Genomic DNA, 23,407 nt, shown 5'->3' on the forward strand with positions numbered 1-23,407 from the left:
ACTGTTTTAGTAGATAAGGATAAAGCCATAGCATGCAATTATCATGCTGCAAATGACTACATCGGTAGTTAACGAGGAAACTTCTCCCATCTTGATCTCAAAAGCCCAAAAGCCCCCTGCTCCTGCCCCTGCCTCAAGAGGAGTGGGGGAAGAGGCAAGCCCATAATGTGGTGCAGGGCACAGAAGTGAGATTAAGTCATCTCAATTCAGGCAGCAAGCTTTTCCTAGTCCTCTCAACCCCAATCAAGACACACGATTATGCAAACACATACACACTCCCACAATTTGCTTTCTGCAGTAACATGTCAGGTCATGGCATGTCAGCAGGCTCTGTGCTTCCCACGGAGGCCTCTGGAAAGGCATGCTTCCATCTCACAGACACTGCACCTGGTCTGGATCCTGCACAATCCCAGTTATCCACTAGCTGGTGGCAAATAATTCTATCCTGCTTTAAAGGGGCGCGTGCTGTGGTCAGTGTGCCGGAGTGCGTTTGCTCTCAGGACCAGTAAGTCACCGTGACAAGTTCGCAAGGCTGCCATTCTGCGTTTTGTCATCTTACAGGTTTCTCTCTTTGAAGAGGAAGAAATAATGAAACCGCCTACTTATTTGGTAAAGAAATGCCAACCATCTAAATGGCACTTTTCTTCATGCTTGAAATGGCTGAGTCTCAGCACAACGACGCACAAGAAATATTATCATTTCAAGCGTGCTGTTGAAGAGTCGGCATAAATGCCGATTCTGCAAAACCTTCCCAGTATAACCTTATTTCAGACTGAGATGATTGTGTCCCAGAGTGGCACAAATCCCTCATTGGCCCACATTTTAAAGACAGGAGAGACTGCACTTCTGTGTCTAATCATCCCTTAACTGCACATGAAACATTTACTAGAACAGGAAATCCAAAGTATTATCACACAACAGCAGCCCATCCTTTGAATAATCTCCCTTCTTCCCATCTGTGACAGAGATGGGCTGGGGTCCATGAGTCCAGGCTATTCCAGTGGGATCCCAAATGGTCAGCATGTCCTTTAGCTCATTTCCCTGTCACTGCTGCCATGAAACCCTGGCTCTGTTTGATCTCGTGTTCCTGCAGCTGATGTTTAATGGGCTCCGGAGCTGGATTGCTCAGCCCACGACTTTACATGAGGTCACTCAAAAGGCAATTTTGGGGCTGAAAACAATTTCACTTACACTCCTCTGTTACAGGCTATCAAATGTACTTATTATCTCTGTAACTGCAACAATTACGAGGCATGGTTCTGGCTGAGAGGCAAACCAGAAGAAAAATAGACAGATGTTAACTGGCACCAATCCTGCATGGTCAGACCCCACCGTGGGCACCAGCAACACGTGGTTGCACCCTGTGTGCTGCTCTCCTGCCTCAGAGGGCAGCAGCCAGCAAACATGACCCCTTGGCATCACAACAGACTACTGACAGGTGCAGTACCTGATCCACAGCTTCATGAGACTTCACCTCCTTGTCAAAAAGGGAGTTAAGATCCACAGATCTGCTGTTAACTTCTGTGATGAGCTGGTATTTGCTTCAAGTAGTATTCTCTTCCTTAATCCATGTGCTAGCTCAGTTCCAGCTGCATCTGTGCCCATTTCCTCGAGTTACACTCAGCTGTGACTCCACTTACAGGAACACAGCTACTGCTGTGAAATGGAGAGATTCACGAGATGACCTCTAAAAACAAGAGCTGTGGCACCAGAGAAAGGGTTGCCAACTAGTTGACACAGTCTTCAATTATGCTGCTATTACATTCAAACACATGTAATGTAGCTGCAGCTTTAGAAAAAAGAACCATCTCCATTTGTGAAATGAAATAAACTGAGTCCTGCCTAGGCTTGCTTTCAGATAGGGCACACAAGCATTAGGCTATGAATGAAATTTCAAATGTTAATGTCTTATCTTGACAAGGCAGGAACAAAGGGTGCGAGACGGTTCGAGCCACGTAGCTGCCGTATGTTGTCGAGTCGACGTTTGTGGAGTCATGAAGGTCACTGCAAAACCACACCACTGAGGAAGCAGACACTGCTTGCATTCATCCAGCTTGCCTGGAAACAAAATATACCATTCTCCTTGCTCCTGATCCGTGAAGCCTCATTTTTAAAGTACAGCAGGATTTTTCTGTGTATTTGTTAAGATAATAATTAAATTGGAAGTTTAACTTTAAAAAAATTAAGTCCTAATTTCTTTCTTTGACCATACAAGTCTTGCAAAATTTTGCCAAAACCTTGAGCGTACGCATGAATTTTTAATTACCACAATTTTGCCTGTGTGGGAAAACCTATTAAAGATATATAAGTTAAGATATGGCTGAAAATGTAAAGATTAATAAACAAAGCTGAAATGCATAAAAACAATCTTTCATTTAATTAAAACCTGTTTGAAGTACTCAGCAGGCAACGCGTTCCATCTGCAATACCTATGTACACATTTGTGAGTTTCCATCATTATGCACAGAGATAACAGATGTCTTTCTACCTAATATTTAATCTTTGTAACTTAGACATGTCTTCTTTTCATGATCACACAACTCTGGGCTCTAATATATCATCTCAGCGTAGCTGTACTCTCAAATTCCTTCAAATAAAGAATGTCCACCAGTCTCCTAGCAAGTAAAAATTGCTACCCCTGCAAAGAAAAGGTAGTGCTTTATTTAAAGGGCATGTTTTCACAGATAGGGAGTTCTTGTATCCACAAAATTAACTGGACTAACAGTTACGAGAATGAAGATGCTATACGACTACAACACACAAGGCTAGTATAAAAGGTGAAAATATTTTGTCTTTACATATAATATCCAACATCCTATCAAGATGCTTAACACAAGGAAGTACAATTAAGAGAAAACTTAAAAAATATGTTTATTTTCTTTGTAGATACAGCTGAATCCTGAAGATGTTCTTCACCCTTATATTTTCAACCAAAAGTACAGTGACAAGGCAAAGAACAAGGATAAGACAGTCTCCTTCAGTTACAGTTCTGTACCCCTCTAGCAACTTTCTTGATATACATGTATCTGGCACAAACCAGTTCAGTTTACAGCAGATCATACATCAAAATGGAAATATCTCAGAGGGCTGCACCTTGATATTTCATTAGCAAATTTAACAGCATGTCTATTAATAAATGTTTCTATCAACTGCACTTACGGAAAGTGATGTTAATCACAGATTTAAATTAAAAATTACACATAACATGCTTTTTAAAGTTTTTATTGAATGTAGTATTTAAACAATTTCATAAACAACTAAATGACAGAACTGTCTGTTCATGATGCTTCTGATCTTCTATTTCTCCATTTTTCCACATAGAACTTGAGAGTCTCCTATAAACAGAGTGGAATAAACAAGTTCAACCTTGTTCCAACTGAGAAGTTACTAATTCTGAACAAAGTCTTACGTCCTGACAAAATCTATTATTCTCTGTCATGCAAAACTACATCTGTATTGAAGTCTGTATAATTAGGAGAAATACCAGAGAGAGTGAATAAAAGGAAAAGGAAAACCTTGCCAGAAATGCATAATGAAGCTTCTATTACTAAATGCAATAATATAATCAATTTCATTTTTAAAATGAAAATACTTTTTAACTTCAATCTCCAATTGTGTCAAAAAATTGAAACGCTTTTAAAGATCAAGTTGCATTAGAGAAAAATTGAACAGGGAAATGAATCATCCCAGTGACTTGGAAAAAACACTCTTATTTTCACTAGCTACATATAAGAAACAGACATTCCAGGTTTTAAATTTACAGTACAAATAAAAATTCAGATTAAAAACTATGTAAAGCTGCAGAAAAAACCCACCATAGCCATTGAAAGGCTAAACCAAGTATTTTGTGCCAAAATTTTCTCCAATTCTTTCCAAATTAGAAAAGAAAAATCACATTTATCATGAAACAATATAGAGAAACAATATATAGCCAGTCTTCACAGAATTACAGAACATTTTTTTGGAATATAAAAAGTGGTGAGAAATTGTAATAAAAAGTTTGCTTAGAGAATGGAAAATAGAACGTCTTCAAAATTTGCTTAGCAAAAATGGTACTAGTAGACTATTAGTCAAAGGAATGATACAGAACTATTTGCAGTCTTCACAAATTTAATATCATGCTGCTTGTCACCCTCAAGTAACACATTATTTGCACAGTTGCATAGGTATCTTGGCAGGGCAGCTAGAAGCAAAGCTGCAACAGAAAAATAATTGCTACAGTTCTAAAACTCCATCCTACTAGCGCAGCAACTTATACTAGACACAAAACACTAATTAATGAAAACTAGAAGCCATTAATTGCTACTGAAGCACACATTCTACAAGCCTTTTCAAGTCCAATTGCTTAGAAAAATGCCCCAAGGAGATATGATAAAGGTACACCTGTAGATGAGTGCCTGATAAGAAGAATGTAGTTTAAATATCATAAGCCCTGAGAGGTTTTATTTCCTCAAGTCAAATCCAATGCAAGATTGCCACAGCTCCCACAAGACCCAGGACTTCACACATTACCTCCTTTGAGGAGTCTCTGCAGAGACCTAGTCCCTACATAATTATTCATGCAATTTGTTTTATTAATATTGAACATACACAACTCTGCAGCTCTATTTCTTAATTAGGAAATACTCACAGGGGGTTCAGTGAAAGGGACAGGCTCTCCTACTTTCTTCAGAAAAGTTGCTAAAGATTTCAAAGAGATCTCGTGCAGCTCTATATTCTTCGCTTTTGCTTTCTCATACGTAGCCTTTACAGAAGCAACATCCCCATCCAATTCTGAGGAAAAAAATAGAACCCAAAAAATCTCAGTGGTTACTTGTTTCTCTTTCCACCTGTTTTCACTCATGCTTAACCATCAACTGCTGCTCAGACATTTGCTTGAGAAGCACTGGGATGAAACTGAAGCGACCCCTGACAGTTTCACTGCTGTCCTCAGGGTCCTAGAAGCAGTACAACAGTTCCTAGCACCTTGTAAACATCAAGGAAGCCATCATGTCCAGTTAAATTCATTCTGTTGCCTGGGAGGGAGAACATAAACACCTGCAGTATGGGAGCTGTCTCAGGTTTTACTTGTTCACATTTGGAAATATCATCTTCGTAACCACAGGAGCTATAAAAGCAATGGTTCATAAAGGAAAAAAAAGCTTTGTGCAGAAATGGATAGTCTATGTCCCTTTCTCATGAGAAAAAGCTTCCCACTCACATCTGGCAAGTGGCTGAGCTCCTTTTTGAATGTGGGAGGCTACTGCAAAAACTGCATGAAATGACAGCTTAATGAAAGCATAGAAATCGTTAACTTTCTACAACTTTGAAATAGACTTATTGTATGAGAAACACCAACAAAAAGAGCTAATACTTAGACTGCATTTAATGGACCACACAATCATGATTTTACGTATTTCTTTTTTCTAAAAGGAATACAGCAAAGGATTGTGCATCTCACCAGACTGAAGGAAAGCTAGCCCTGGCAGTGTATCTCATCTCAGGACAAGGACAGGAATAAAGGTCCTTTTATCTGTTCCATCATGGATACCTGACAGACGATCAAACTTCTTTCAGCTGTGATCTATATTCTACTGTATCTTTGCGAAACACAAATAATTATAATTTTACTTGTCAATTCTTTTGTTAATTAGAAACAGTAACCAATTGTGGTAATAACAATCCTCTGCCACCTTTCATAGCCTTTTCTAATTAAAAGCAACAATGGCCTGAAAGGAGAATCATTTCTTGTCTCAAAAATTATGCAAATGCAAGCTTGGATTTAGCCCAAAACAAAAAATCATGTTTGAAAGCTTACTACAAACTCTAAAATTAAAAAAACACAACTTTGATTTAAAAGATCTTATTTCTACCCTTCGTGGCTCAAGCACAACCTAAGCCTTCTCATTTTCACCTGTTCTAAATATTGTGCTGATGATCAATGTCTCATACAGTAAGATGCTTGCACAGAATAACCTGGGAACAGCTTTTAAAACTCTTCATGCTGGTACTGTCTCCTCTAGAACATACTAGGAGCCAGGTACATCTCTGCCTGAAGACAGTACAGCAAGCATCTGTTCATACAGAGACACATGTTCAATACACTCTAACCACTGTTTTAGGTATAGCAGGGCAAGTGATTGATTCTCTGCAATCTCTTTATGAAACTGCTATACCATCATGTAGTTAGGAAGGATAGTGAAAAACTTCGTTCACTTACAGAATTTTTACTGAGGTAAAAGCAGCAGAGGACTAATGATAGCATAAAGCAGCAAGCACAGTGCTGGTGACAAAAGGGTAATTTTTTATTTTATAAAAACATGTTAAAAAACTTACCCTGCTGTGAACCTGAACCCATCTGTTACAGGGTTAAACAATTTTGGTAGTGAATGCTCTTTGCAATGTTACTAAGCAAGCAAATTTTCTAAGTTAGATAACACATCATAGCACTTCTACAACTTGATTCAAATAAGTAAGTTTGTATTCCTTTAACACTGTATCTTGGATTTGTGTTTGAAGTGTTTTACCTAATTATTCCTATTTATCTCCTCTGTGATACACTGGTGCACAAAGGCTTCTGTCCTTGTTCTTTTTTGCTTGTAACGCGTGTGAAAAGGATTTACTCCCTGTAATAAAACTGGAGGACAGTATCAGAGTACACAAGGCAAAGGACCCTACAGCAGAGATGTAAGCTTCCAAGTGAGTGTTGCCATAGGTGCTGTATGTCTTGGTTTTTCAAGAGTGAGTCTTGTAAATAAACATACTTAAACTAAAAACTTGACTTTTTTAGAGGTGCTCACTTCAGCTATAAAGAGAACTAATGAGTAGTTCAACTATTTATGTAAATTCAAATGAAAGCATCTGGAATACTAACTTTGGCAACATTACAAGATGCATAAATGTCAAGATGCAATAAATGTACAAGATGCATAAAAATCACACTAATAACAGTAAGATCGTTCCACATTACTGATAGAAAAAATCACTTATGATTTTGAAACATACACACACACACACACACAAAAGGAACCAATATTACTACATGTTTTGGGGGGAAAAAAGCTAAATTTATTTAAAAAGCCATTCATTTCTACAGCATTTTTCCCCATGGGTTAGGATGGATTCTTTCTTATTCCATGAAGCCCCTACTTTAGGTTCTAAGTAAAGGATTCACAGCTTGTGTCAGCTGGTTGCTCTTTCATTCTAACAGCCACGACAACATACAGACCCAACAGACTGAAACAAGAAAAACCTCAGATAACCCCTGCACCTCTTTATGACTCAAAATGTAATGCAAATAAGGGTTTGCATGACCTTTCTGAATGTCTCCAGAGCTCTTACTAAAACACTGTTCCAAGGAGCATCGCTTACCATAACATCTCAAGAGGTACCGGTACGCTGCTGCTGGATCGAGATGCTCAGGAATCAGTTCTAGAAGCGCCTCAATCCTCTTTGCCTGTGAGATTTAATGCACATACAAAAAAACCCCATGAACTTGAAATCTTAAAGAACAAAATAAAGTCACCAAATTGAGAACAGTGATTGCACATTTTTTAAGTGAGATAAACTGTACTGGTAACAAGAAATGGACTGTGTGAGTCAAAGTATATACAATAATTTCCTTCACAAAATTTTGCAGATATGAAATAGTAAAAGAAATTAACCACAAAATGCAATTAATGTAATAAGGGTTTAAAATCCATACTCAAGAATCCTAAACAGTAGTGTCTTTTTTTTCCAGTTAGGTAATTAATGTATCAATAAGAATATGGCAGGATTTCAACCAATTTAGGAAAACAGCAAAACACTCAGCATCCTTCAATGACCCAGAGGTCAATGGCAGCTATGATCAATGCTTAAAAGGAGTCAGATCACTAAAGGATGTGCGTAAATTTGGAACCTCCTTTCCTCAGCCTCTGACTGCAGTTTCAAAAATTCATAGGTTTTAAATTAAAAGCAGCTCATTGAAATTAAGCACATCTTTATCACACACTACCAACTTTGATGTGTTAGTACAATTTCAGCTTGATGAGCTTGGAAACTTACACTTTTTTCGTTCCTTCTTATAGACATCAAGCAATAGTGTTTATCATATCATATTTATCATCATGTCAACAGAGGAACTTTAAATCTACTAGTATTTAATGGCAATTTCCACAAAACAAAAATGTGCATTTGGCTCGTTTGAAAAAATATTTATTCTAGCTTGTGTATTAAATGTCTCCTGATGCTGCCCCTCTATGAAAGAGAAATCCATATGGATTTGCTTGGGTGTGTATTTCAGGGTTGTTTTGGTTGTTGTTCAGTGCTGGGTTTGAGGGGTGGGGGGATGTTTGATTTTTTTTGTGTGCTAAGGCTTTTTTGTGTAGGTTGGAGTTTCTTTGTTGGCCTTTGGATTTGTGTTTCATTTGTTTTGGTTTTGTTTTTTTGTTTTTTTGTTTTTTTTTTTTTTTTTTAATTTACCTTAAAGGGGCCATAGGAGGACAGAGGGATAGGAGTAGAGCAAGTACATAACCAGAGCATTTCAAATTACAGGGAATGAGGACAATGCCAGGAATCTACACAGATGCTCCAATTAGATACATGTGCCAACCACCACAACAAGTAATATGAAATGTGACTTTCAAGGTAAACACAGAGGCATTTTATCATCAGAGAGAGGCTGAGGTTTTAACTTGCATTTGTATTCATACAATGTAGCCAATAAAATAAGGACTTTCAGGTTGTGATACTGAACTGGATGATACAGTAAAACATTCTAAGCACAACGTTCATAGGATATACAATGTAACATGGAAAATGCAAGAAATAACTGAAACAACAGAAAAATATTAAGTACACCCTCCTTTCCATCATGCTCCATAATGTCAACTGTTCTTTAAACATAACCAGCTCTGCAAATTAACCTCCCCCCTCCCCAAGAAACCCAGTAAAGCTGTCAACTGTGAAGTTCAAAACACTTTAACAAAGGTTGATGAAATAATATTTTGCGGCATATAAAATTGTATACGTGAAAAAAATATTGTACCTGTCCAGGTTGAGATGCTGATCTAGCCACAAAACGCCCTATAGTTCTCCTCTCCTGAACTATTGCATCCCACCTCTGAAGACAAAGAAATGATTAATGTAGCGGACATGAGTAGGTTACTGCTAAAGGAAATTACGAAGATGAAAATTTCCAATTACAGATGCTCAAAACAATTTACTAACATATTACCAATTTGCAATGTAAATAACTGAATTATTAGTTTAACAAGAAAACAAAAAAAAACAACCACAGACCAAGTTCCATTTTATGCACCTCATTGGTAAACCTTTTTAAAATGGTAGGGAAAAAGTTTGTTTAAAACAATAGGGGAAAGAATTAAACTAATACTTCAATACACCACAAAAACGAGGTTTAGGACTGCAAAAGAATGAAAAAGAGAAACACTATTCCTCTCCAATTATACTGCCAAGCATTCACAAGTGAGCTAGGGATCATAAGGTTAATTATACATTTAATAAGGTGTCAGGGAGATAACTGCTCGTTTCTTTATAAAAATTAAAATGTACAAAGCAAGTTCTCTTTAAAGTATAATTACCTACACTTATGCATACAAAGGACTGATTTCAATCTCTCTATTTTATAAAAGGCTTTAACTGCAATAGACAGGGTTTGAGAGAGAGAAGTTAAACTTAGAAAAGTTTGAGACAGACCAGATAAAAATCAAAAATCGATCTTACTTTAAAAACAAGGAAAAAATAAAATATACATGACAATACTAAGTTTATGTTCCTCAAAGATGTCAGTCTTAGAACTCTTAAAAATGTACAGTGTGTTTTTTTTTAACAGCTGTACAATATCAGTACCAAAATGCACAGGAAAAAGAGAATACTGTGCATATGAAAACACATGCCATGATTTTCCTACATTCAACTAGTATTGCAGATATATGCTAACAAGAAATTTTGGGTTATGCCCACGATGAGTACTCTGTATAAGTAATATGGTTTACAAGCTCTTTAAGGTCCAGGTGAAAAGGTTCATTCCTTTAGGCAAACAGACAAGAAGTGGCTTTATGGTGCTAAATAGGGTCAAAGCACTGATGAGAGAAACTTGCAATATTTTATTAACTGTTCTAGCCATTCTCACCTACTGTCACTAACTGCTCTGAGAGGAAAGAATCTCATTTGAGAAACATTATCCACAGCTCCCTTTCATGCTGAACTATCAAATCACTTCTGACTCTCATCAGTAAAAGCATTCTCCCTCAAGACAGTAGCAGTCACTGCAGCTGCTTCATAAACTTTTAAATATACTCTTCGATGCATTTCTGAAAGCAAGGAGTCTCCATGTATATCTTAATATGTTAGATTACAAGCAAAATATTTAATTTAGTTTGTTTCCAAAATATAACAATGGAGAGTGATTATTCCTATCCTTCAGTTAGTGGATTCCTATATAGCAGGAATCCTGTATTGATCCACATAGCAGTCACAAAAGTTTAACATAGCTCAAAGTTTTTCCTGAGCCATAAAACCCCCTATTTTTCTCCTAGACACAGAAGTTCCAACTCAAGCTTTCCTGTAAATATCCACTTTTAACAAGGTATTTTTAAATTGTCCATTAAGATACAATGTATACAATGTTATTTCAAGTATGCCATAGAGCCATGAATTTAATTCTAACAGTTGGATGCTGTTGTACCAAGTTTCAGGAATATATGCATGGATATTATTCCATGTTCTGGAAAATTTTAGGAATACTATGATTATAAAAAAATGAAAAAAACCTTATCTTCACAAAAGCAAAACCCATACCAAATTTTCATTTACTCATTCCACGTCAATCAAAGAGCAATTAACAAATCAGGAGGAGTGGAATAACTTGAGATTTTTTTTTTGCATTTTCATGTCAAGCTATATAGCAAGAGGGTATTATGGCAAAATTGTAGTCTCCTTTTCATTTAATATTCAGATGACCAGTTAGGCACAGCCCTACACAAAGTAAGGGAATTACAAGTAGCACACTTCACGCTGCAGCAGAAGTAACTGAACAGCTTTGTTGGTAGTATCTTGGAATATGATAAAATATGCCATGGATGAAGCAGAGCTTTTTCTTTAAGAGTTTCAAATACTTAGGAACCGGTAAATTGGTAGCATGCACTATCAGGAGATGATAAAAGGCCTTGGTTTGAGGCAGGAGCCTATGCACACATCAGCCTATGCTGGACTATCACCTGCCTGGACGAGCCTCCTGACAGAGCCTGTTTCCAGCACCCACCGTTCATCCCACCTCTTGCTTGGCTTGTCTTTAGCTCTGCACAAACGGCACAAATGCAGCTGTCTCATTTCCTGAGAATTCCTGCAAACTCAGCTGAGACTGTGACCCAGAGACCAACATTTGGGTTTTAATGCATCTGTGACAGTCAAATAGAAAGCTAATTCAGCTCTTAATAAACCCTGAATACAATATATACAACATTATAGCAACCAAGTGAAGTAAAGTCCATGACAAGCAATCATTGCCTGCTTCTGTTTTGCAAACTGTACAGCTGTAAGATATCGTGTTTACAGCACTTAAGAAATTAGGTGAGAAGTTGCAAGGAAATGGTTTGCAAGAAACAACTGACATGTAACAGAGAACTTGGAGAAAAATATCTGCAGTACACAAATACTTCCTTTATTTCCTTCATGTTCCTGGAAGACAAAAAACGCCCCCGACTCTGGCACGCACTGCTACTTTCAGTACAAGAGCACGAGGTCATGGTTTAGTCTAAAGTGTGCACTGTACTCACACTGTAATTCAAATGCATCCCAGTAGCAGCCTATGTGGCACAACATCTCTTTCTGACAATTTCTCAGTTAACCTTAGAAGAGCTCTAAGCATTTCTGTACCTCTTGTTATGTCATTACCTGTAGCAACGATCTGGCATCATCCACTCTGTCCGCACTGATATACTGAAGGAAAAGATCTGTGACAGGTCTGTAAATTCCACACTGACTGGCCAGTCGTTCTGCCATCGCACCAACTGCAAAATGATGGGTACATAAAGAAAATCTTTGATTGAAATGCCTCTTCTGTAAACTTCACAGGCATGATTTATGCTGACTGAGCAGGTTTTATGCGTAATAGCTCTTTCATAACACCTCTGTCGAGTCAGAATATTTAAATATCATTGCAATTAACTTACATTTTTCCAAAGCTGGTTCTAATCCTTCCTCAGACACCTTTCTTAACAAATACGAAATACTTTTGACAGCTTGATCAGGATTCTGTGCACCAGAGATAAGCAGAGTCTCAAGGTATTTCACAGCAGTATCAAGGTCATTGCTAGGAAAAGAGATTGAACTGGCTCCGTTACTGAAATCAAGATTTCTAAACCTAAAGAAGCAATTACAATAAAGATTGTTTTCTACATCAAGCTTGTATTTACCAAGAATAGTTGATGAAAACACATTGACCAAAACCATTTTATTCACTCAGATATTGTAAAAGTGAAACAATTTATGACTGAATGAGTAAATCAATGAATAAATAACTTTTAATGGTCTTTGACCTGTACAAAGTTTAGGTATTTTGGACACACTTTTTTCCTCATTAAGAAAGAACAGTTCAGCCTGCTGCTTTAGGAAAATGCACCCTGCAAATCTAGAGGGCAAAACCTAAACATTAACAGAGGGTATCTGAATAATGAATGCATGCAACTTAAGTATTTTTATGCAATGTAATTAATTATTTACCTGATTTTTCTCATGCCTGCCCTTTTGGATGTAAAAGACAATACTAAATGTCATTTGGTCATTACATCTATATGCTTTTAATCTTAAGGTTTAAATATAGCAAATGCTAATAAAATAATGTAGGAAGTATTCACCAAAGTTTAAACTTTATTTCCAGCATTTTAAAAAGTTCAAATGACAACATCTCTTACCAGTCCACTCTAAAACCTAATTAAATTGAAAAAGAAAACTGAGCACAATTAATGCTTTTAGGTGAAGCAGCAATGCAGCACAACTGAAAGCTATGAAAAATGCTTTGAAAACTGCATCAGAAACATGGATCTACCAATAAATGAACATTGTATTGGAAATATCTGTAAGAATCTGTTTTTCAGAGTTATAAAGGTACAGATTGCAAGGTATTTAAGAATATATAGGGTGCATATTATTTACACTGCTCGGTCTTTTCACACATCAAGTTAGTTTTGGTATGGGAAAAGTTGATGCTCTACCTGCATGCAACAATTTATTTATTTATTCTTGTCACCGATCTCCATCTTAAGAGCACAGCCTGACTTTGCAACACTTTTATGACATGGAAATACAGGAAAATAAGCAGCTTATAACACTGATAATGAAGTATCTCTCCCATCTGAAACATTTAATTTATGTTCAAGTCCATGCACTAGAACTGTGTGCCAAGGACCACTGGGATCTGCTCCCTGTGGCTTGGCATGCCTGAGACAACCAGGAATCTGTTATGTACTACAGAAGTCTACAGCTTTCCTGCCAAGTCAGGCACAGGAGGTCCACCCAACAAAACTAGTTTGAAATAAAGCAACAGAATATGTATGATTCCTGAAGACTGGTATATTTGAGAAGCTGACTTTGACCTCTCTCCTCCAGGTGCCTCCTCATGCAGTTTTACACAAAGGACAAACACAGTACCAAAGTATCAACTAAACCAGAAATGCACACAGAGCACAATAGTGAATTAAACAGCTGAATCACAGGATACTAGAAAGTGTGGGGATAACTAGGGTAACTAAACTGAGACCTAGAGCATCAGCCAAGCTTCTTTAGTTCTTACCAAAAAAGGAAGACCTCACTCCACAGATACATATCTGGCTTTCACATTTTGAAGGTAAAGACAACAATATTTCAAGAATATATTGCCATTTCAACTGCTGGAACAGGTAGCATTTTTGTTTCCAAACAACAAAAATATATGCATCATCTTTGAGTGCTACGTTTGACAAAGTAATTCCATTTAACCTTCAGATTTCATAGAGCTTTTAACACCAAGGAACACCAAGGAAAGGCTTTAGGTGCACACTGGAACAAAGGTATCAAAGCCAAATTACAGCACCAGAGAAGACCTTAATGTTTCACAGTTATTATCCCTGTATTTCATTAAATTTTCAACCCCAAATTTGCATGGGAGACAATACCAGAACTACACATTATACTCAACTAGAATTTTAGCATCTGGGACACTGTAAAAATGGAAACAGAATGAAATGGATAATGCAAGAGATTTCCCAGCACACTGCAGAAGATATTAAATACATAGTCCTAAAAATACTTACCATTTCGTATGAGCCAATGCAATTGCATTAGGCAATAGTGAGTCAGATAAACCAACTGATTTGGTGACATCTCCAAGGATATTTTCAAGTACTTGCAGGTTCTTTACATCTCCTTTTTCTGCCAGGGCCTGAATGAGAGCAGTAACTGCTGGTCTAGCAGGCAACACCCCACTGTCAAGCATTCCTTTTAAAACAGCCAAGGCATCTAACAATGGTAAAGAAATAAGGGAAACAGAAGTCAGAAAGTTCAGAAAGCACCATGCTGCTGGTATCATTAATCCTACCCATTTAAAATATGTAGAGAAAAAAAATTTCTTTAAGCCCTGCAAACACTAGAGTGAATTCTAACTTGAACATATATATATATATATATACAAATAAAAACTTTCAACAATAAAAAGGCTGAAAGGCTTTAATATCTCATAATAAGAAGTATTATGCTACTTTCCACATTGAAATAATGTTTGTAACCAGCTCAAGGAAAACAGGTGTGCCATAAATATCCTCTCTTATGATTTTGAAGTCCTGACTCTTTTCTCCTCCAAACCACAATCAATTTCCTTTACTAAAAACCAAAAATGTTGTATATTTAAGAATAAATACAGCCTAAAAATGTATTTGTTATAGAAACTGCTGAATTATAATACTGAGATTTCTCTTTTTAAGGATGCATGAAAGTTTTGTTTCCCAAAATTTAATTTTTAAATAGAACTATGGGAGACTAATACAAGTCTCCTTGTAAGAACAAAAAACGGAGAACTCAACCCTTACCTCAGAAACTCCAAAGATTACAGCAATTACATATGTTAAAACACACAAGGTCAATCTCCTGTCCATCTGCCACATATTCCCCAAACCCACAGCTGATGAAGTCACCCTCGTTTCTCCAAGCAGAATTCTTGTCAATGTACGTTATCCATGAGCAAACACATACAGAAAGACATGCCCCTCTGGTAAAAATCTTAGTCCTTACCAGCACAGGCAGGATTAATCACAGATGATAATTATAATACCAAGGGATAACACTTCTAGCATAATATACACCCACATGAACTCTACAGCATTGCCATTCCAATTCAATATGCAGGTACTACAGAAACCAAGTGTTACCCTTTACATGAGAGGAAGCAGAAAGCATCCTCTACGCTTAGCCTTCCTTCACAGAAGTTTTTTTTTCTGCCCCACATTCTTCTTTTTAGGGGAAAAAAGGAGCAATACATGGCGGGGGCAAGATTCACAACATTTAAAAAGCAATCTCAGAACACATGCCAGGTTCAAATTCTCTCCTAACTAGGTGTAGATCTCCCTCTAGCACAGAGTATAACCAGCCTTCTCAAGAACAAGGACAGAGAATGATTTGAAAGCTGCATATGTGCAGAACTACTGCAAGAAGTTAGGTACTAGTAGCATAGCGGGTAATTCTGCAGGGGAAATGCTTGTGAAAACCAACCATGCATCTTTCAAAGTGCTATCCTATAATCTCTGCAAATTTCCTACCTCAGGTTCTGACTCGTTTAAATAACCTGTTTTTTAACAAGTTCTTGCTAGAAGATATCAGAGCTCTTAGGACTCCACTTAGGGGCCTCCATAAAACTTTTTAACTGTACACATTACACAGCAAAGAATGCTGATGAACTAAATGAGGTATGCAAGTGGTGAAGTAAGCAGATTTCACACAAGTGAAAGCCATCACAGGATGTAAGTCAAATGGAGCTCAGCAAGAAAAGACTACCAAAACACTATGCCCAAAGATGTTTTGGGTAATCTATGAGCCTTAGAAAATGATCAGTATGGCTAAAATACTTAGTAGCCTGCATTTTCAAGGCTTCACTTAGACAAAGACAAGCAGTATCTCTCAAATTAAAATAGAAACAAGGATTAAGTGTGACTATTCAATAAAACTGTCAGATAAAGCTTTTTCAATGCACAAGATAAAAGAAAATATAATTTTGCAAAGTAATGTTATTCCACACACTTGAGAAACTTTGCACTGTGCAGTAAGTAAGATTTTTAGAGTACAGCAAGGAAGAGAGTTAATGTGACAGAGAACTAAGTATGCTGGCTAAAAAAACCCATATAGTCAGTGCAATAGACTGGCAGGATATGGAAGCATCACTGATGTTCTGAAGAAGGGAAGAATTTTGGTGTGCAACATTCAGAAAGAATTGGTAAAATTCATGGCATATTAGAGAAGAAAACAGAAGATTTATTAGAATAAAATCAGACAGGAAAGTCAGGTGAAGGCCTTGAAAGCTGAAAAAAACATCTGCAAAGAACAAAAGAAGCAATGGCATTCATCACAAATACTTCAGTGGATGACACCTGCCAATGACATGAAACTGGAAGCTGAATGAGGAAGAAGACAGGTTTATCAGCCACAGGAAATAAAGAGTACAAGTGAGAAGATGTGTCTAAATGCTCATCTTGAGTAGTTTAATGTAGCTGATGTTACATGGGTATGGGTAATTAGCACAGCTATACATGATCGAATGAAATTAAATGTAATGATGGCACAATCAAAAATGGATTTTTTGGTAGGCCTTATAAACTCAACTCAAATAATACACTGAATTTGTACATAGTTGCTTTAATGCCTAAAGGTACTGACAAAAATATGTACCAGCACTGTACTTCGACTTACATGGAGTTAAAAGACATTGGCCTGCATGTACAACTCCCTGCATGCAGAGTTTTCCTCTCTCACAAGAGTTCTACAGCCCAACTAAATAAGTAGGACATAACACTGTGGAGCTGATCTCTAGGCTGCAAAGATGCTGAGAACTAAAAGGTACTAAACTGTAAACTTTACGCACTATCTTGTTGGGTACCCTTATGTACTCTTCAGCCACCATTTTCTTCACTATCATCATTGTTACATTAAAAAGAAAACCGGAGTATTTTGTTACTGTTGGTATTGAGAACTATTAAAAAGTATTTGATTAAGTTTTTAAATCAATATTATAATCATTTAGTTCACAATCATGCACATTTAATAGTCAATTTAACTCATCTGGTATCTCACACAACTAACACAATATGCAAGAAACAACTGCTGGGAATTGTTTCAGATGCTCTAAAGTATGTTAATTTCCAAAGCAAAATGACTTGTGCTGTGAATTTTAACGCACTTGAAAGCCTGTACTTTCTCTCGTTCTGGAGCACAAATTTTGCATGTCTGAAGAGCTGTGATTCATCTTAAGAAAACCCATCTTGTGTTAAATGGAATGGAAACTGGACTAAGTGGTCAAATGACAAGTACATTCATATTCAAGCTGTATTATAAATGCATGTACAGTAATTTACGTCTCTCAGCTACCACAAAAGGCTCTTGATAAGCAGGTAATTTGCTAAATGGACTCCTTTATCCAAGTATTCGAAGGGCGTTACAAGAAAAATCTGCAGAGGCATTAATGTGACGTAAAGGTCAAGCATTGTGACATACCTTTCAAATAATCCCGCCTAACTTGCGATATGATGAGGAGGCTGCTGGCAGCACTGTTCAGTGTGAAGCCCTTGATGTGGGTCTCGGCACTAAAAGAAGCAGACATTTAGAAAGGAATTACTGACATGCTTCTGATACGATAATAAATGGTTGAGCACCAAGGTGAAATTATAAAAACTACTGTTCGTATGTTAAAAATATTGCTGCAAAATATCGACCTGGAGACAGCTTTTGTGTTATCCTGTCAATGGTTATAGAAGGATAATTTTTTTTTGCATTCTGACAGATGACAAAGTTGGAAGTGAGCAACAAAAGAAACAAAGTACAAGATTTTTTTTAAACAATCGGTTCAGATTCTTGAATGCTGACATATTAGATGACTAAAATAACTGCATGCCCTGCATTGTTCTGTTGTATCCTAAGCTGGATACTTTTTCTTCTTTTTTCAATAGTCACCATAATTATAAAATATAAAACTATTCTTTCAGCAATAAAAAGGAAACATTTATTTTCAGCACTGTATATTTTAAACATAAACTAAAGCATATTATGAACTAACACCATATCATTTGGTTGATTAATTTTCAAATTTCTGTCATCTAGATGTATACAGGTTTTAAAGCGAACATCCTACATTTGCTGCCTTAGCCACATTAAAATTTTATTTCGTTTATCAATTCCTCATCTCCTGAAATACAAAACTTCATGTAAGTACAGCAAAGACAGCCTTTACTTTAGTAACCCTGCTAAAGCTTTTCTAACACTCTGGAAATTAGTCAAGAGAGACTAACCGGCAATCACATTGGTCTTATACTACAAAATGCTCCTGCTCCTAAATGACATAGAGCCAAGCCCCATTTTTAATATAGAAGGATAACTTTACAAATGTTCATTTCTAGATTACAAAATCTCTACAGAGCAAAGGGGGGCATTGCCATTTACCATATCAGCAATCAAGATAAACCTCACTGATCGTCTTGTGGCAAACAACTGAGCAGCCTACCTACTTGAACTTAGGGGCTGAGCGGATTGGGAGGTAAGCAGGGTCATTGCTAAATTGTTCTCCTCAATCCCAAGAAAATCCTTCACATTGCACACAATATGACTATCCTCTCAGTCACTTTCAGCCTCCCAGGCTCACAAATGCAGTCACTGGACTCAGGATTTTCTTCCTCTCCCAACCAATCCCCTTAATCCCTGCCTAAGCACCCACTGCTCAGTTCCGCCTTTTTTTTTCCCTTTGTCCCATCTGTCAAAGCCCTTAAGTCAACAATTCATGCATGAGACTGTAAATTACATATAACAAAGGATTTACTTTCTCCAATCTTCCAATCTTCAGTGTGATTAAATAGATGTTAGCTACTATTACAGAACTAATCCATCATTCCAATACTCCTAAATTTCTATTTAAAACTTCTTGGACTAAATGCAGTAAATATTCCTCAAAACAGTTGTAGAATGTGAAAGCAACTACACTTGGGTTGACCAACAGATCAGTAATGCTCTGGGATGTCTGGTGTTTGCTACTTTCAAAGGCAGGGTAGGAGTGCTATTTACTTCTCCCACACCGCTTTCTCATGGAAGTTTTTCAGTTCAGGTTGAAGTTATTGGGTGTTTTTAAATTATAAAAAAAGTAGTTATTTTGTTGCCTATGCTAATGTGCACAGTAAGACTATCTACATATTATTTACCTTTCAAATTTGGCTTCAAACAGTAAAATGAGTAATATGTATCTAAATGAACGTAGCTATCCTGTATTTTATGAAAATATTAGGAGCTGCCCAAGTTTCAGGCCACCACACATTTAGGCTTTGCAGGAGATATCTCTTTTTAGTATGAGGCTGGAAAAATTCTGAAGCATCCAGAAAAGCTTTTAAAAATGCTTGATATAAGCATTATTTTGTTACTAGGAAAAAAGCCACACAGATATGCAATGAACATGACCAATATGAAGTGTTTTCTGTCTTGATGTAACATTAAGCTGTTAGAAGCTTCTCAAATTGTCATTATTTGGCATTTCTATGCTACGAGATGGAGTAGGAGAGTTGTGAAAAGTACGGGGTTTATGATCATCGTTGGCTTTGACCAGTAGCCAAGAAGAAAATCTCTCATAAAATCCTATTACTTTACTCCCAAACATCTCAAACTTCAGAGGCTTAACACATCTCCGACCTTTTGAGTATTTAAAATTATTTTTCCCCCTGAATTTTGAATTTACATACTGCAACACTTATCTAAAGTGACAATTCTGAATCCTTGAAATACTAGGAACAAACCACCACCTTCTTTCTTCTCTTCCAATCTGCAAATTACTGCTGCTATTATGCACTACTTTGTGCATCTTCCTTACAAGTGTGTTTGAGCTGTAGAGCAGGGAAGCAGTGGATCCATGTACAAATCATCAGTATTGAAACACAATGTTTCAAGCTTCTTCCCTGAAGAACCTTCCAATACATCTTTAGATAATTGAGTATTTTCTCTAAAACAAGCTACCTAAATTTTATCAACGTTCCTTGTACTCCCTGAAACATCTCCCCTCCATCTTCTACTTTCAAAGATTTATCAGTTACTTGCATTACAGGGAGATCAATTTGATAAACTGATTTAGTTTTCCTTTAATATAAGCCATATATCCTGCAGGCACAAACATTATTTATCATAAAGCCCAGTTGCTGAGAGCTATTTGAAAAAGGACTATTTTTTCTTCTGAAAGCAGAACTCCAACACTTTTTCAATGAAACACATTTCTTCAGTCTAAACATTTCTAAAGGAAACAGTAAAATAGCCAATATAATCTTACACTAGGCTGTTCCTAGACATCAGAAACTAAGTTGGGTCTAAAATCTATTAGGTTTTTACAGTACTCTATGAATTAGGTAATTCACCTACAGGCACTTTCAAATCCACTGTATTCATTCAGTGAGCACAATGATGACAACCACCAGTCTTGTTTTAGTTGACTAAATTGAAAGACTTAAAACCCTTAAATTCTTGTTCTTCTGAACTCTACATTGACAAGTCACAACACTTTAAAGCCTATAACCTGACCAGAACACGTTACAGGCAATAATGAAAGCAAGTGCCATATCATACAACTCACTAAAGGTTAATTTGATTATTTTCCTTCTAATAATTCATGACAGCAGGTTGGATTTATTTCAGAAGTGTAAGAGTTGGATCTAAGGTTTATGGTCATCTCTAGCCACTGGCATCACAGTCAAACATACCATTTTGCATTTGGCAGGCAGCCAGCTGCCAGGGAGTGTGGGCAGGGTAAGACAGCAGCAGGGACAGGCATTCAGGGGAAGGCTCACAGGCAGCTAAGTGAAGGAATCTTGTCTGTTTGGATATTGCTCTAAAGAGGAAAAGGCAGACTGCCAGAAGGGTAGACTTTTAACTCTGATGCCAAGTACATTTGTTCAGATTGTTATTTGAAATGAGTTATTAGCAATACACACTGTCACTCTGGTACCTTTTTAAAAATGTGGCATATCGCCCTGTGAAACACTGGTGTATTTCTTACCACAGCTCCTAATCACTAGTCATGACCCGTTTTCACATAAAAAGATAAGGACTTACCTGAAAATGATCCAGAAATTATTTAACCCCTCTCTCAGAGCCAATAAAAATCCCCCACACAAAGAAAAGCCTTACATGCGTTTCACGTCAAGGGCTTCATCAAGACAATTCTGTGTTAACAATGCTTTTATAAGGATTTCACAGGAATGATAATGAGACTCATTCTTCTGCATTCTCCTGAAAATATTGTAGGCCTCTAAAAAAGAGCAAGAAAGCCAAAAGGAAATGTCAAACTGCAAGAACATTGATCACAGAAAAAAGTCACCTATTCACTGAAAAAGGTCTGTCCTAAATCTATGTAGCCTTTGCTTACAACTTTAAGCCCAGAGCTGCTGATCACAGCTTGCTCAAAACTGCCTGTATACAAACAATCAACACACATTTCTACAGGAGAAAAAGTTTGCTACTGCTCTTCCTTTATATGTGGCTGTTGCTGCAATATCAACGTAGCTGGTTAGAAGGGGAAGACTCAGGATTTTTAAAGCAACACCTAATTCTGGGGTATATAGTTACAGTGTCTGGTGCATGATCACAACAGCATTTAACAAATAATATAGGAGGTGATTCCAATATGGGGAGATCAAATTATTTGGCTACGACAAGATTTATACAAAACATACAATTTACAAATATACAGATATTTAGCAAGTAAACTACACTGCATTTGTTTGACTGATTAACAGTTTTATTTCATGCATTCACAATAACTGTCAGTGTATGAAAAGATGTTACCAAAAAGGGGGAAAAATGATAAGCACAGTTTTCAGTCATTTATTTTTCTGAAACAAGATTATGCAGCTATAAACATGCAGCTACAACTGCCATCCATGCTGTAACATATGCTAGAAAGCTGTGTTAAGAACCACAAATGATCTTTTACATCTAAACAGTGATGGCACATTTCTTTTAATGACTCATTAAATAATCCCTTTGCTAGTTCAAATCACAGCCACAGTAACCTTTAAAACCTATCAGAAATAGTTGGACTATCACCATAAATTTCACAGCTAAGCATTAAGCTTTTTTCTTTTACTTTGAAAGTAAAGATGAAGACAACTCATTTGAATCTTAATGTCATAAGAAGCATTACACTAATTGCACTTAGTACAGTATGTTAAGGAATTTTAATCAAAACTGTTGGTATGCCGTTCAGTTTGCACCTTAAACTTCTTCAGCCAAAAGGTATACACAAAAACCCCCTGAAATGTAGGCACAGAAATGGCTATGCATAAAATTTATTATTTACATCACACAGACCCCTATACCAAGTTAATAAATAGAATTACCACAGCGATTCATAATCTACTTTGTATGCTTGGAAGTTTGTTAAATATATATATGAGCAGAGATAAAGGGTAATAGGATCTTAGTAAAAATTAAATTAACTTCTGTGCATTTCAGTTTCATGTATACAAGAGTCTGACATTACAAGAGTGACTGCACTGTCAACCATAAGAGCAATGAAACAACAATAGGAAGTTTGTTAAATATATATATGAGCAGAGATAAAGGGTAATAGGATCTTAGTAAAAATTAAATTAACTTCTGTGCATTTCAGTTTCATGTATACAAGAGTCTGACATTACAAGAGTGACTGCACTGTCAACCATAAGAGCAATGAAACAACAATAGGACCACATAAGAAAGGTCCTGAAATCCTCCGCCACTTTTACTTAGAGGTCTGAAGTTAGTTTGGCCTGCAGCAATGTGATGAACTCTATTGCTGATCACCAGCATTCAGTGTTCAAGTTTAAATTCAGTGGGAAGACATTTTTCTTACCTCTGCTCTGAAATCTGAGGTACCAGCAACCACATTCAACAAGAACAATAGCCCTCTGACCTCACTAGTATAACCTGCTAGAAATGCAACTAATGACTTACAAAAATGTAGCTGACTAGTAATAGGTTTTTCTGCTCATAAATGTCTCTTTGAATTCTGTTTTTTTAAGGCAAAAAATTCCTTATGTTTAAAGACTCCTACAAAAGCTCTGCTGTCTTCAGACTGAACTAGGATTTCACCCTGTGTTTAAATACTACTTTCATCAGTTGGGTACAGAAATGGACCTGGCTACTAGTTGGGCATATGTTACCATCAATTATCACAGTCCATAGC

At 36.8% G+C, this 23,407-nt stretch overlaps 1 protein-coding gene across 1 annotated transcript; it reads right to left on the bottom strand.

The window, feature by feature from the left end:
* Positions 1 to 2,852: 2,852 nt before the first annotated feature.
* LOC137471482 (leucine-rich PPR motif-containing protein, mitochondrial-like) lies at positions 2,853 to 21,554 on the bottom strand. The gene is made up of 9 exons (XM_068185864.1): positions 21,370 to 21,554; positions 17,716 to 17,804; positions 14,274 to 14,478; positions 12,156 to 12,295; positions 11,878 to 11,993; positions 9,008 to 9,082; positions 7,351 to 7,435; positions 4,631 to 4,773; positions 2,853 to 3,335 (listed from the first exon to the last, which is right to left on the bottom strand). Exons 1-9 carry the CDS (start codon positions 21,537 to 21,539, stop codon positions 3,279 to 3,281), a joined length of 1,080 nt encoding a protein of 359 aa, XP_068041965.1. The 5' UTR covers positions 21,540 to 21,554; the 3' UTR covers positions 2,853 to 3,278.
* Between the last annotated feature and the right edge of the window lie 1,853 nt (positions 21,555 to 23,407).

This window comes from Anomalospiza imberbis, chromosome 3, assembly GCF_031753505.1.
Source record: "Anomalospiza imberbis isolate Cuckoo-Finch-1a 21T00152 chromosome 3, ASM3175350v1, whole genome shotgun sequence".
In the NCBI taxonomy this organism is placed as follows: Eukaryota; Metazoa; Chordata; class Aves; order Passeriformes; family Viduidae; genus Anomalospiza; species Anomalospiza imberbis.